This window comes from Daucus carota, chromosome 3, assembly GCF_001625215.2.
Source record: "Daucus carota subsp. sativus chromosome 3, DH1 v3.0, whole genome shotgun sequence".
In the NCBI taxonomy this organism is placed as follows: domain Eukaryota; kingdom Viridiplantae; phylum Streptophyta; class Magnoliopsida; order Apiales; family Apiaceae; genus Daucus; species Daucus carota.
In genome coordinates this window covers 12123440-12140172 of record NC_030383.2, presented here as the reverse complement: position 1 = coordinate 12140172, position 16733 = coordinate 12123440, and the positions used below count along the sequence as shown (strand labels likewise).

The 16733-nt window shown below is 30.4% G+C and overlaps 2 protein-coding genes across 2 annotated transcripts; one reads left to right on the top strand and one right to left on the bottom strand.

Annotated features, from left to right (window-relative positions):
* The first annotated feature begins 8518 nt into the window (after window positions 1-8518).
* Window positions 8519-12214, top strand: LOC108215300 (wall-associated receptor kinase-like 1). Its single transcript, XM_017387734.2, has 5 exons — window positions 8519-9179; window positions 9395-9639; window positions 9747-9835; window positions 9970-10207; window positions 10560-12214. Exons 1-5 carry the CDS (start codon window positions 8563-8565, stop codon window positions 11912-11914), a joined length of 2544 nt encoding a protein of 847 aa, XP_017243223.1. The 5' UTR covers window positions 8519-8562; the 3' UTR covers window positions 11915-12214.
* Window positions 12215-14570: 2356 nt separating this feature from the next.
* Window positions 14571-15020, bottom strand: LOC108212250 (zinc finger protein 2). Its single transcript, XM_017383975.1, has one exon. The coding sequence runs from the start codon at window positions 15018-15020 to the stop codon at window positions 14571-14573; it is 450 nt and encodes a 149-aa protein (XP_017239464.1).
* Window positions 15021-16733: the final 1713 nt, after the last annotated feature.

Genomic DNA, 16733 nt, shown 5'->3' with positions numbered 1-16733 from the left:
GAAAATTAAACTATCAAATAATCCCAAATGAAGAATAAAATTAAAAAATATATATATAATCCAAAATAAACATAGTCCGGATGATAACCTCATAATCTATAAAGAATTTGAGCATAATTTCAAATACTTATTATATTATTATTTCACAAAAATCTAAATATTGTAGTACGATTATTCAGCATTCTTGGAGATGTTATAATCCGAGATCTGGAAGCTATACATATCCATCACGATCAAGCCTGGAACAATATAAAAAATTTATAAATTATTCTCATATTATTTTGATATGAAATATATAATTATACGATTCTGTGTGAATAAATGAGCAAATTAAATAAATAACTATGTCTCATGCTATATACCGCACTCAAATTTAAATTAACATCAACTTTTGATATCGGTGTGTTGATAAAACTGATATTTCTTGTAGTTGTATAGATTGTCACCAAACATGTTTCAGAATTAAATATATTTAGATGTGTATATGATTGTGACGAATGCAAATTATGATCCAACCTTCACACATTTGAACCTTCATACTTGCTAGAACCAAGATCACCGCCGTTTCTAAATCGTCTTGATAAATATGAATCAAATATTCTGCGAGTTCTCCACTCAAGTCAACAATGATTGACTCCCTACATACCTATACATGCATGTAATAAGTTAAAGTATGAAATATTTCTCAATTAATATTTTATAGTATATCTATTTATCATTTTACCTCCCATTACAATACATTATTATACTAAAAAAGTGTAACTGTAAATTTATATATTTATTAAACGTAGCGACAAAAATCTTTGTATATATGTTGTTACTGTAGCATATGCAATTTTAGAGTTGGAATTGACGTAGGTATTTTATAATAGCAGATGTGCAGTTTTTTTTTTGTGAGAATAGAGATCTGCAATATATACAAAAACAACATTTCAATAAAAAAGAAACTAAATATATAAGAGTTTTTGATTATGTAGTTTATGTTAGTAGCAGATTTAATTTAGCGAGTAAAATAGTGAATGAGATTTTGTATTATAATATTTGATGAGTATTCAAATTCAAAATCTATAATAGATAGAATTTATTTTTCAGAATTATCAATGACTAAAATGCATTTAAAATAGATATTTTTTCTGTTACAGTTTTTTGGCATAGTAATGTATTTAAATTACGTAATATTTTTTGGCATTGTACTGAATTAAGACATTGATTTTTTATAAAATATTTAACTAAAAATTTTAACTATATGATAATATTTTTATAATGAATTATTTAACTAAACTATGATATTTTGGCATACCAATGAATTGTATCGTTTTGGGAATAGTAATGAATTATTTAACTAAATTTAAATAATCTGAAAGATATATATATATATATATATATATATATATATATATATATATATATATATATATTATTTTTATACACTTTATTTTATCACAAATTAATAAATTGATAAAAAAAATACGTTAGCAAGCTAGCAATTCAGATCCTTCAGATCGAGTATCATCCATAAAATTTAGGTCTGATGTTCCATGTATTAGTCAGAATACATGATTTGTATTTCATCGAGCATTCAGAGATAACAATCAAATAACACCAATTAGTTATGTCAATTAAATACAAATGCTATAATGTATACAGAAATTCAGAGATAGTCAACCTACATATATAATTGATTCACTTCACTTGACATAAATACAATCTTTCTAAAAAAAAATATAATATATACGTCTTTTATAAAAAATATAAATAGATTTCGTTTCTACACTTCATTTGATTAACAATTAAATAAAATAAAGACGTCTTTAATAGAGAAGTATACTAATTATATTGTTGCTACTTATATATGTTACCTAAATGAATAAGAGATCAAATTAATAAATTAAAATCATGGATTATAATTTACATACTGATATTTTAAACCGCATTGAAATTTAAAATTTGCAACGACTGTCATGTACTTAACTGAATCTGAATGTTTCCTAAATCTAGGGGATATGCTATACCTAAATTTACATGATATATTTTAGTTGTTTAGCATTGAATGAGTAACTATATATTTTAATATTACCAAAAGAAATTGATTAATCATACTTGTTAATTATTCCATCCAACTTAAAAATCGAATAAATTAAGGAAGCATAATAGCAAATGCGAATTTTTTTTATGATATTATGATTTACAGTGAGATTAGAGATTTGCAACAAATATAAAGACAATATTTTAACAAAAAAGAAAGTAAATGAATAAGAGTTTTTGAATTATGTAGTTAATGTTAGTAACAGATTTAATTTAGCGAGTAAAATTGAGAATGAGATTTTGTATTAAGATGTTTGATGAGTATTGAAATTCAAATTTTGTAACCGATAGAATTTATTTTACATAATTATTAATGTCTAAAATGTATTTATAATAGATATTTTTTGTTACAATTTTTTGGCATAATAATGTATTGTAATCTATGTGATATATTTTGGCAGAGTAATGCATTAAGACATCGATTTTCTAGAAAATATTTAACTAAAAAATTTAACTAACTTATAATATTTTAAAATGAGTTATTTAACTAAATTATAATATTTTGACATACGAATGAATTATATCGTTTTGGGAATATTAATGAATTATTTAACTAAATTTAAATATTTTAAAAATGAATTATTTTAAATATATATTATTTTTATACACTTTATTTTATCACAAATAAATAAATAAATAATACATAAAGAAGCTAGCAATTCAGATCCTTAAGATCGATTTTAGGTCTGTTGTTCCATGTATTAGTCAGAATACAGGGTTTGTATTTCATCAAGCATTCAGAGATGACAATTAAATAACACCAGAGTATGTCAATTAAATATAAATGCCATAATGTATGCATAAATTAAGAGATAGTCAACATAGAGATATAATTGATTCACTTCACTTGACTTAAATATAATCTTTCTAAGAAAATATATAATATATATGTCTTTTATTATAAATATATCTAGATTTCGTTTATACACTTCATTTGATTAAGAGTTAAATAAAATAAAGACGTCTTTAACAGAGAAGTAAACTAATTACATCATTGTTGCTTATATATGTTACCTCAATGAATAAGAGATTAAATCAATAAATTAAAATCACGGATTATAATGATATTTCCATCTGCATTGAAATTTGAAATTTGCAACAGATACACTATACTTAAAATGTTTCCTAAATCTAAGGGATACGTTATACTTAAATTTACATGGAAACACATATTCTTTTCATTATTGTCATTGTATTTGTACTCAAGTCCTTTATGTTCTTATAAGTTTTTATAAAAATATTATAAAATACAAATTATGAAAATTTTATTATCTCTTTCAAAAACAATAGATAAAAAATCTAAAAACCCGTCAATGGTTAATTTAAATAGATCATGTGATCAAAACTATAACTTACTCCCGAGACAATGCATGAGCCAAATGAGAACCACTAAAACAACTACTTCTCAATGAACTTGAGTGACTAAAAGTACTAACTTGCGAAATTATATATTCTCAAGATATTAAACAAAGACTACACCAATGTAAATAGGGAGACAATTACATTGACATCATTTTGTTAGACTTCCCCATCTCACGTGATACTTCCTCAATGTTAACTGCATTGCTAGCCTCATCGTCTACATTTCTCACTCCCGTCTGACCATTTCAGATCCCTTTACTACTTCCTTTGTATTGAGAATCTGGCTGATGAGCTTTACCAAAGTTTCACACACCAAATAGTCTCCGCGTCAACTCCTTTGAATATCTGCTGCTCAAATCAATAATTAGTTGTTTCAAAGGACTTTGAGATTGTTAAAAGAGCACCCAAACTTTCGTAATGATGATTAGTTTCATATCTTGGAGAGTATTTGAGAAGTCTTTTCATTCATAAATTAGAGATAGAGGAAGTCAATAACTACATTTAAAAAATATGCTAAAAATTAGGAAGGAAATGATTTTTATTTAAGACAATTTAAATGAAAAGTAAGAATGCATGCATAATTTGTGGGACTTTCTAAAACTTGACTTATATAAATCAGTTGATTAGATGGCGCTGCTTATGTGACATAATTAAAATATGTGGTTTTATGACGTGTCATTTTACGAATTACGTGTATTTTTAAATATACAAAATATACATGTAGTTGTGAATAAATTAAATGTATAAAGATAAGAAAATTATTGTTTGAAATTTTTGTACATAAATTTTAATTTTAAATATTTTAAGAAAAGGCAATCAGCAATTTAAGAGATAATTATATATTTAAATTTTTAATTTTTCATCCAACATCGTACAATAAAATCTTCAGAGTGCTTAGGAAGTCTTCCCATAAATGGTAAGATGAATTTGAAATTTTAAAATAAATGATAAGAATTGATTTGATTTCGAATTTAGAAATAATTAATGATGATTAGTTTCATATCTTGGAGAGTACTTAAGAAGTCTTTTCTTCATAAATTAGAGATAGAGGAAGTCAATAACTACATTTAAAAAAATATGCTAAAAATTAGGAAGGAATGATTTTAATTTAAGACAATTAAAATTAAAAGCAAGAATGCTTGCATAATTTGTGGGACTGTCTAAAACTTGACTTATATAAATCAGTTGATTAGATGGTGCTGGTGATGTCAACGCTGACATATTAATATGGTGGTTTTCAAAAAGATGTGGTGATTTTCAAAAAGATATCATATTAAAGATGTCTTTAATAGAGAATTAAACTGATAATCAGAGCTGACAATCAACGCTGATTTGATAATTAAGACAAATAAAATCAAAAGTAAGAATTCATGCATGATTTGTGGGACTGTTTGAAACTTAACATTTATTAATCAGTTGATTAGATGACACTGCTGATGTGGCATTAAAAAATGCGTGGCTTTATGACGTGTCATTTAACGAATTACGTGGACTTTGTGACTGGGCATCGTTCAGGAATTATGATATAATAGATAATAGATATCAATATGAACTCCTTATCAATACTATACTATAATAAGCCAACATGGTTATAATTTGTCGTCGTACAAAATTTTGGTTTGGTCATGTTGGTTTGATGATTCACTATAAAACTAAAAGTCTGCTACACGTAGAGTTCTCATAGTCTTACATCTCTAAACAGTTTGATATACTACAAGATAAAAACTTCACCATTATTCTTTTAAATATAATTTATAATTAGTTAAAAAATAAAAAAATATAATTAATAAAATTTCAATTCATTAATACTAAAACACTAATAAAATGATGTTAAAATTTAAAATTATATAGTCGCCGACATGGGTATAATTTGTCGTCGTAGAAAATTTTGGTTTCGTCATGTTGGTTTGATGATTCACTTTATAACTAAAAGTCTGCTACACGTAGAGTTCTCATAGTCTTACATCTCTAAACAGTTTGATATACTACAAGATAAAAACTTCACCATTATTCTTTTAAATATAATTTATAATTAGTTAAAAAAAGTATAATTTAATAAAATTTCAATTCATTAATACTAAAACACTATTAAAATGATGTTAAAATTTAAAATTATATAGTCACCCGTGCTTTGCACGGGTTTAAGGCTAGTATATTTAAACTCTGAAGCATGATAAAAGATTTATAGAGTTGTTCTGTATATTAAATTATTTGTGTTTTAAAAAGTTTAAACAAATAATTTTGTTGGTAATATATTTTTATTAGTGAGATAATTGTTATAATACAAAATTTTGTCAAATGTAGAAGTTTTTTGATAATAGTAATAACTGTTAAATAAAAAATAATATGATGATAGTCAAATTTTGATATGAATTTTATAGAACTGTTTGATAAGTTAAATTGTTAGCGATTTAACTGTGCAGATAGGATAATGTTATATTACAAAATCCTAAACAGCATAGAAGTCTTTTTATAGTAGTATAATAATCTTAACCAATATTGAAATTTTTAATAATAAAATCCGAATCAATATAAAAGTCTGTTCATAATTGTATAATAATAATTATAAAATCCTAAAAATGTATAATAATAAGTATAAAATCCTAACAATATGAAAATCTTTTCATAATTCTATAATGTTTATTTTTATTAAATAAAAAATTTATATAACATTGTCCTAATCAATATTGAAGTTATTAATAATAAAATTCTAATCAAGACAGTTATCTTTCACTGTCCTAATGAATATTGAGGTCTTTAATAATAAAATTTTATTTAATATAGAAGTCTTTTGATAATAATATAATAATGACTATAAAATCATAATCAATATGAAAGTGACCAAATTTTGGTATTTTTGGTACCGATGTTCTACTGAAACATGATTTCGTTTATTAATAAAGGGTATTGATTGAAAACCATTGAAATATCACGACCAGTGTATTTAGAGAATAATTACTTCAAACAAAGCAAATTAATTCACAGACTCTTCAATTAGTTCAAAAACAATACCCTACCTTATGAAAAATCTAGTTTATAACCGGCGTTTGATTCAAACAAAAGTTTCAATTTATTATTTATTAGACTATATTATTTTTTAATATATTTATTTAAATTATTATTGTTTAGATAAATTTGAAGTGTTAATATTTGATCATATTTTAAATTCTGAATTTTTTTTATAAAAATCTTGAATACATATTATGATATAATTTGTTAAAGTTGAATATGTTTTATCTTTGTAAAATCACCAAATTGTTTTATGATTCCTAGAGAGGTGATAAGAATTTTTAGTATCACAAATATAAGTTGATTCGTATAGGTTTTAACTTATAGTAAGACGTAAATTTTTTAATTTATAATTATTTTGGATTTATAATAGACAAATGTTATGTAACATTAGTTGTAGTTTTTATAGGTCTAGCAGTAGTTGTAGTTATATTATTTACCATGTTGAATAAATTTTTGATAATTAAACTCAATAAAAAATTAATTGAAAATTCATCCAAATAAAATATTTCTGATGAAAATATATAAATACCTCTTAATAAAGTGATTTATTATAAATTTAAAATCCATATAGATACCAAGTTACCAACCTACAAACAAGATTTTATGACTTTAATAATATAGTATCAATAATGATAGAAAAAGTAATGGAGCAAAGGTGATACATGCAAATCACATGGATGAGAAAAACCCTACTCCCTGACAAAGGCACACATATACATGATATGTTAGTATATTATTGAGTCCAATGAAGTCATCAAAGTGATGGCAGCACAAATAATCATCAAAAACAAAAGTGACATCTCGAAGACTTGAAGTCAATTATAGCTTAGTGCATTAGAATGATTTTAATTATTGGGATCTTTTGGGTCACTCCTTAATATTTTAGAAAAATTAAATGTTAATGCCTTAAAAAATTAAATATAATTTGAACATATACGTTATTGGACATGATTTCCAAAGATACTTCAGTCTTTCTAAAAAAAATTGGTCTAAAAGGACTCACATAGAATCAATGTTATTGGGTTCCAGTAGAAAAGAAATATAATAAAATCTTGATAAACAAACAATTGGCAAACAAGTATCCTCATCCAATATTATTTTTTAATTTTTAATCAAAATATTATATATTTTTAATTCGAAAAATGAATCTCTTGGTTCTAAACATATTTATCTACTGAGGTTTAAGGACTCTACCAAAAATTATTAGATATTTCTCTCTAAAACTTAATTTGCTAGTTTTTAATAGATTCTATTTTTATTATACCACGTAGATGGTCTAATTTACAATTATCCACCACATCAATTGAGAAAAATATACACCGTGCACTACTCTCCTATTTGCTCTTGGAGGTCACCTGATCATGATACCTGATGGCATGATTCACACTGAAATACTATCACCAAATATTCCATACCAACCCTTACAAAATTATTGAGTCCGGTGGAAGTGACAGAAAGTGAGTCTAGCAAAAACATTACTCTATTAAACTAAATCGACGCATGGAAGACTTGAAGTCGTTATCGTTGGGAGGACGACATTTTGGTCTTCCAAAATACCGGAGGATTCATTAGTCTCTTCATACCAAAACCTGGTCATGATTTGTGGTGAAATATAGCTGATACGGCAATGGAAAGAGAAGAAATAGTGCTGCATGTTTATATTGTCCATAGTTTCTTATTTATTTATCTTGAAATATATGTTCTTGTGATTTTATTTTTATTTTTATTTTTTTAACGTAGGAACTCGTAGTCGCTACCCTCGAGTGCACATTACGTGTGATTTTCCACATTGATATCCGGAACTTCAGTTCGTATTTAACTCGATAACATAATATAATATATAAATCAACCACCACTAGAACATAGTTCATGATTCACATTGGGTTCAAATTTGAATATAGATTATATTTTTCGAAAAAATATATTTTTAAGTAGACATTCATAATTTAGTCTATCCACTTTTGTAATGCACAATATTTCTTTGATTGGTAAATGGGTGAAAATCTTATCATGAACAGTTTCACTTATCCGGCCCTCTATAAATTCACATAATTCAGTGCATTATGTATTGTATACTCAAAGTTAAACAACAACATAGTACAGATGTCTGCAAAGTTGTCGATACAGATGATGATGCTAGTCATGTTATTATTCTTCACAAATCAAGCCTTTGCTAAAAATACCAAAAATTCTGTAGCAAAGCCTGGATGTCAAGCCAGCTGTGGCAACCTGAACATCAGTTACCCATTCGGGATCGGAGAAAAATGTTCAGCTTCTAAGGCCATGGTGATATCATGCAACAACTCTTTTAGTCCACCTAAAGCTTTCCTCAGGGACCAGAACTTTAACAGTCTGGAGGTTCTGAATATTTCACTAGAAGCTGGGACGGTTCACATCAACTTTCCAGTGACTGCTGATTGTACGAATACAGGAAATGATCAAGTTTCTCAAGAAGTTCGTTTAGAATTGCCACTTACATTCTCGAACAATGATAATCGGTTCACTGCCATGGGCTGCAACAATCTTGCTTATTTGTCAGCAGAGGACTCTGTGGCGGAACATGGAGGGTGCCTGTCAAGGTGCAATCCATCAGTGAAAAAAGACAACAGTTGTTTCGGGATAAATTGCTGCCAAACGAAGTTCCAGCAATCTTTGACGTTCGTCAAGCCATCGTTAAGCAACGGGAGCTCATCAGCGTCAGGATGCAACGAGGGGCCGAGGTATGTAGTGCTTTTGATTTCCTACAACTACATATTTATATCATGATTTAATTTTTATGATTCAAGAACTTAAATAGTTAGAGCATCAGAGTGCAATTCGACCAGAGCTCTGATACCACGTTGAGTTTCAGTCCATATAAAACCTTAAAATTTTATATGAAGGCCTTAAATTGATCTTATGTTATATTTCGACAAATTCTCTTCTACGCTTGCAGGTATGCATTCATTGCTGATCAGAAGTGGTTTGCAAAGTTGGAAGATATCTACAGTGTGCAAACTATGGAAAAGGTTCCTGCGGTGCTAAATTGGAAACCATTTGGGACCTGTCAAACCTTTATTCAATCCGATCCCATCCCAAATGCCACCTTGTGTGGAAGGAATGCTTTTTGTACAAATCAAAGCTTGTGTTCTTGTAGCGAAGGATACGAAGGAAATCCTTATTTGCCGAATGGATGTCAAGGTGAGTTCTTGCTGAAAATACAATTTTTCTAGTTCAGGTCATACTTATTCTTCTTTTGCAATGATGTAATTTCCTCTCGTATGTCTGACTAAATTTTTTAATGTTAGATGTCAATGAGTGTGGAACAAATATACGCCCTCAACCAAGACAAACACCTATGACACCGTTATCTAAAGGGACACCAAAAAAATTATACGTATGTACTACAGAAGATGAATTTATGTTTGGATGTGCATTTGAATTTAATTTTTTTTTATAATTTTATTGTTGTATATAGCGAGTATTGATTTATATATATGAATTTTTTTTCTTGACCGTCTTGAAAAATAGATGTACCATGTCACAAATTCGCCACCGGAATCCCAAGGACCGGCCCTTCGAGGAAACTCCCTCGGATTGAACAAATGTGAGCATTATTGTACCAATACACCAGGAAGCTACACTTGCTCATGTCAAGATGGTTGGGTCCTTGTTGACAAATTTAATTGCGTGAAGTCAGAGGTCATATACAAGAATGTCCCAAAGGGTAGTCGCAGAGGCAGGAAAGGTGCAGTCTTAGCAACAGCAGGTACTTACGCTCTAATACTTTGACGAAATTGTTCTTTACTTCATGTTGTTGAAAGACCGTGTAAAATCACACATTACATAACTTCAGCTGTTCAGCTGTGCGAGTTTAGAGTTTAGAGTTTATGACTAAGTTCTTGTTCGCTAACTTCTCGACTATATTCAGCATCTCTGTACTCTTTAAGATGTGCTCCTCTGTCCCTCTCTTTTTTAACATTTTTTTCAACTACCTGACACGTATTTTAAGATGTTTATAAAAAATAGTTTGTGCCGAGTCCCGTCCCCAGTGTAAATAATTGAAGGGGACGGAGAGAGTATGTGTAATCTGACTTCTTTCATCATAATTGGTGTTGTAGGCACTTGTGCTGGTGTAGGGGTGGTCTTGGTTTTTACATATTACTTGTACGAAGAAGCAAGACAAAGAAGTATACGTAGATTTCGGCTGAGGTTGTTCAGATTGAATGGCGGCCCGCTATTACGACGATCATCTTCTGGCCAACAAAATGCGGAGACAACCGAATTGTTTACCGCAGAGGAGATGGAGACAGCAACTGACCACTATAACGAAGATCGAATCGTGGGAGAAGGAGGAAAGCGTACCGTTTACAAAGGAATGTTGGCTGATGGAAGAATAGTAGCAGTGAAAAAAACCAAGATAGAAGATAAAAGCAAAATCGAAGATTTCATTAATGAGGTCGCGGCTTTATCACGAATGAAGCACAGAAATGTAGTAAATCTATATGGATGCTGCTTGGAGACAGAGGTCCCTTTGCTGGTTTATGAGTTCATCCCTAACCGAACACTTATGCAGTACATCCATGAGGATGATGAATATTTTTTGCTCACGTGGGATGTCCGCGTACGTGTGGCCATAGAAATTGCAGAAGCTCTCGTCTGTTTACACTCTGCTGCACCTACTCCAATATATCACCGAGATATTAAGTCGACAAATATACTTTTTGACGACAAGTACAGAGCAAAAGTGGCAGACTTTGGAATTTCAGCATCATTTTTTATTGATCAAGAAGTGGAAGACTCTGGAACTTCAGCAACAGTTTCTAATGATCAGAAAGTGGCAGACTTTGGGACTTCGACATCAATTTCTAATGATCAGAAAGTGGCAGATTTTGGAACTTCGGCACCAATTACTAGTGATCAAAAAGTGGTAGACTTTGGAACTTCAACAACAGTTTCTACTGATAAAACTTACCCGACTTCGAGACTCCAAGGTAGATTCGGTTACTTAGATCCTGAGTATTTTCAGTCAGGCCAATACACAGATAAAAGCGATGTTTATAGTTTTGGGGTAGTTCTTGTTGAGCTTTTGACTGGACGGAAACCAATCTTGGCTGCTAGACTTGATGATGAAGCACGAGGTTTAGCAACACTTTTTATATTGGCAGTAGAAGAAGATCGTATATTTGAGATTGTTGATTCACGGATCTTTAATGAGGAAAGAAAGGACGAAATGATAGCATTTGGTGACATTGCATATAAATGCTTGAACTTGAATGGAAGCAAAAGGCCGACAATGAAAGAAGTTGCAGAGGAGCTAAAGAGTATTAGAGATACACGTGAATCACCTATTGCTCAAGAAATCTATGAAGAGGTCGAAAATGAAATCAATGAACTAATTAACTCGGGGTCGGAAGTTACTTCATCTTCTTTGAGTTCCACCATATATAACACTGTCGTTGGGAACCTCTTATGACAGTGATCCCAAGACGCTAGTGGGAAAATGTCTGGTTCCATGTTTTCTTTGAATTTAATTGTTGATGTATGAATTGGTTGTGAAATCTTAGAGAAAGACGAAGAGGATGCTGGAATGGCAATTTTTCGTAGCTTCTTTTCTTAATAATTTGGTATTTTCAGTGAGGTATTGTAATGCTGTGTGTTTTAAGAGTGGTGCAGAAGATTCTGCTTAGGGTGGTATATGAGTGTTTCTGGTTATATTTTGTAATGAACAGTCTTGTTTTAATTTTTGTAAAAAAATAGGCTTCTTTTTATTTTACTGGTTGTATTTGTTGTTTACAGAATTGTTTAGTGTGAGGCTAGTTCTACTTCTGATATTTTCCAATGACAAATTACAGGTACAACAGTTGAGTTTTACTACTGATTTCTAATTATAAATAATTTGCAGGTACACTTAAGCTTCGAATTCCTCCGTCTGCTGCTCTCAGTATCTTTTGCAATGAAAAGTTGAATCAAGCCTTCTGAGGTCAAGCACTAGTAGGCGGTAGCTATACTTCTTTCATTTGCAGTGAAAGAAAATCATATATTATATATTTTTGATACACGGATTGCCAATGAGGGCAGGAAGGAAGAGATGATAGCATTTGCGAAAAATGAGCTAACAATGAAACAAGTTTCAGATGAGCCAGAGAGTATAATTAGAAATGCACATGGATCACCTACTGCTCAACAACACTCTGAAGAGGAATAGAGGATGAATGTGAAATAATCGAGCCAATTGATCAAAAAGTAACAGACTTTTTGAATTTCAGCATCATTTTCTATCGATCAAAAAGTGGCAGACTTTGGAACTTCAACATCATTTTCTGATGTTTAAACTCACCTGACTTGGATCCTGAATACTTTCAGTCAGGCCAATTTAATTACATATGATTACTTGGATCCTGAATACTTTGAGGAATACTTTCAGTCAGGCCAATTTAATGACAAAAGCGATGTTTATAGCTTTGGGGTAGTTCTTGTTGAGCTTTTGACAGGACAGAAGCCAATCTTGGCCGCTAGACTTGATGATGAAGCACAAGGTTCAGCAACACTTTTTATGTTGGCAGTGGAAGAAGATCGTATATTTGATATTGTTGATTTATCGATAATTAACGATGGAAAAAGGAAGAGATGATAGCATTCCCTAACATCTATTATATATCTAATAGAAGAACTTTGATCAATTTAATTCAATATGACCATACTACCCTTAATTTAAAATGCATATTTTTATATATAGAGAGGTCATTATTGACTTTTAACACCAATGTATTTATTAGACATAATTTAATGTATGTTAATGATTAGACATTAATGTATAATCATTAATATACATTAAATTACTTCATATTTATGCATCTATTATATATACAAATTTGTATATTTTATTCATAATTATGATTTAATAAATAAATAAATAATATCCACTGTCATAAATAAATAATATCCACTGTCTTAAAAAAGCGGGAATCAGAAAATTGGCGATTAATCAAAATGATTAATAAGATCATTATTCAGAATTAAATTTATTTATTTATTTATTTTTAAAATGAGAATGAATCTCAACCGATATGATTCGCCAATTCACCGTGATAATTCTTTCATTCAAGAAAGCTTATCATCTAAACCATCGGACATGCAAGATGACCGGGGAAATTTAAATAATAAAATTTTAATGTCCGAAAAGAAAAACCCGTCTTCTTCCAAGCATCCTGAAAATATAAACAAATGAAACAGGGAGAATATAAGTCCATATATATGACTGATTATATATATATATATATATATATATATATATATATATTATTAAAAAATAAAGGATAATATATTCAATAAATAATAATTATTAAAATCATGTGTATATCGTTTTAAGTATTGAAAAGGAAATTAATTAAAGTCCCAACCAAAGATGGATCTTTGGTGAGACACAAAGGAAAAAAATAAAATACCAAAAATATAAAATAACAATTATTAACAAGCCAGGCCAACAAAGAAACAAGTTGTTGCGGAGCTAGAGAGTATCAGAAATACACATGAACCACCTACTGCTAAACAAAACTATAAAGAGGACAATATGAAAAACATGAACTAAATGCCCCTTGGGAGTCCGAACGTTACTTCATTTCAACCATATTTAACAGTCTCACTGATAATATATCATGACTCTTATGAGAAACTACCCAAGACGCCAACACAGTTGATATTTCTTTCTCATTGTATTGTTGCGTTGTGAAATTAAATTTGACTTGTTGCTCGTGAAACCAAAGCTAAAAGGAATTGGGTGAAGTCAATTATAACTGACCGCCTAGCAGATAACCGACCGTCTTATCATTTGAAAAGCATAGAAACCGACCAAATACCGGCTGAATACAGAATACTTATTATGTACACCAAACATTTTCTTTTATCAAATCTAAAAACAAGCGAATTTGCTGTGAATAATCAAACAAACGGACACTAAGGATTGATAATATATATAGTACACTACTACACAATTCATCACACTAAATATTTCCGATGCAGCCCTTTTTGCATTGAGTTGAGGTCTGGACTATAACCTCTTCCATAATCCAACTTAAAAATAAAACAACACTAGCCATTTTGAAGAAAGCGTTACTCGACCTAATATATTTTCAAAGTCTAAGAGACAAATCAAGCTGCCCAAACTCCTGATGAACACTGTCGGCCTGGCAACCTGAACCCCAATGCTGACCATCCTCTTCTCTTGACTCGGCATATTTCATCTCGCTGGAGGTAAACCAGCCGGGTGGCTGCACATGTGTCGAAGCACCTGACAGCTGGTTCCACGCTGCATGAGGTCGAACAGCTGAGCTCATCAGCTCCCTCCGTTGCTTCGCTAAGGTTCTTTCAAGCTTGTGTGCATTTTGGTGACCACCTAGTGCTTGTGAGCTATAGAATTTTCTGTTACAGTAGTTGCAAGGAAAAACCCGCGTCTCAACCCGACTCCATGAATAAAAACTCGAAGAAGTGTCTTGTAAAAGCTCCGGATTAAGCTCATAATTGTCACTAGGTAGGTTGAGATTAATAGACATAATTTGCCGATCGTTGAGATTAATAGACATAATTTGCCGATCGAGTAACTGATAAACGAATTTCGAAACTAGATTCCGCAGAAATTTTAATGGTTTTCTCTAGATACACAATCGAAAATGAGACGAGTTGTGAAAGGACTATAACGTAGACGAGGATATATATATAGTAAAATGAGATTAAAAAAAAATATTTTATCGATTAACTATTCCTGCAACGACAAAAAGAAACAAGAACGCAAAATGTTACTCCCTCCTCCCCCTGAGTTGTATACATTGGGGGACGGGGACGCGGCACGGACTTTAATGCTCTTGTAGAGTGTAGTTGTGTAATTTATTTTTGAAATTTTATATTTCTGAATTAAAGTTTGGATGTTATATTTTTATTCAGAAAAAAAAATCTCAAAAATAAGTTACAGAACTATATTTTATAAGAATATTGAAATGCGTGTCGAACAGTTGAAAAGAAACGTATACAATCAAATGGGACAGGGGGAGTACTACTGGTAGTATAAAGTGTGGAGACTGGAGAGACAAACACCTGCAGAGATCAAAGGAGAATCAAAGGTTTGTCGCCTCCATTAATGGCATAATTGGAGTCTCCTTGTCGGTCCTTGGAAAGAAACAAAGAATCTATGGAATTAAATTAAAAGGTACTCGTACTAATGATTACTCAAAAAAATAAAAGGTAATGATTAAAATACTAATATTTACACAGATCAGCATTAGACATTCTGTTTATCTTTTGTCCATGGAGTATGTATATTACCACATTCATTGTAGCTCTTGTGTGCTTGCTCATTTTCTACTCTCATCCTAGCATACAAAGAATAAGACTAGTCTGGCTTGTATATAATTTTATAATGCAAGTACCACAATAAAATACGTTCAAGATGAAGATAAACCAGTAGTGGGTGATTTATAATAGGGTGTTTAAATACTCCCTCCGTCCCTCCCATTTCTTTACACCTTCTATTTTTGGATGTCCTATTCAATTCTTTACATTTCAAAACTTACCAAAAATAGTTAATAGGTCCTACCACTTCTCCAATTTTCTTTCTTTTTCACACTACTTTTACTCCACTATCTTCTTTTTATACATTAAAAATCAATGAGTCCTACCACTTCACCCACTTTTCTTCCTTTTTTCAACTACTTTATACATATTACTTAACCTCCGTGCCCAACCCATTTGATAAGAAATGGGAGGGACGGAGGGAGTACTTTTTTTTTAAAAGTTTTTTTTATAATTTTTTGAAAATAATTGCAAAATACCTTTCAACTGAATGCAAACTCTTCATGCAACACATAACTCCGACAAGACTTGAACATTCATCCCTTTCAAACTATTGCAGTGCTGGAAATATTTATAAGAGATTAAGTGATGGCATCAACACAAACCATGCTCAGCCTCAGAATTAAACAGTAGTCCTCCAATTTCAGGCCATGGAATCTAGTAGTAGCACAGCGGATTGATATGAGCCGAAAAATTGATAGATCCCCGTCATAATGTCATGATCTGTCTAATATTGCAGTGTCTTATTGCACTTGTATTAAACTTGTGTGTCTCTTGGACCATTATCTATCTTGTTTGCATGTATGTTCAACCCGTTTACCGTCTGTCCCATCTAAATATATTTTAAATTACTTTCGTTCAAAACAAACTGTCTGGGGCACATGGGATGATCTGGGAACTCCGGAACATTTAAGTTACTAATCAGACAAGCAAGGGGATTCCTGCTTCCT

What these genes read in the sequence shown, in the direction of transcription:
- LOC108212250 (XM_017383975.1), bottom strand. Translation starts at nt 15,020, where the DNA reads ATGTCTATTAATCTCAACGATCGGCAAATTATGTCTATTAATCTCAAC.
- LOC108215300 (XM_017387734.2), top strand. Translation starts at nt 8,563, where the DNA reads ATGTCTGCAAAGTTGTCGATACAGATGATGATGCTAGTCATGTTATTA. An exon ending in TTTGCCGAATGGATGTCAAG is followed by an intron (nt 9,640 to 9,746) that starts GTGAGTTCTTGC and finishes TTTTAATGTTAG; the next exon opens with ATGTCAATGAGTGTGGAACA. An exon ending in GGACACCAAAAAAATTATAC is followed by an intron (nt 9,836 to 9,969) that starts GTATGTACTACA and finishes CTTGAAAAATAG; the next exon opens with ATGTACCATGTCACAAATTC.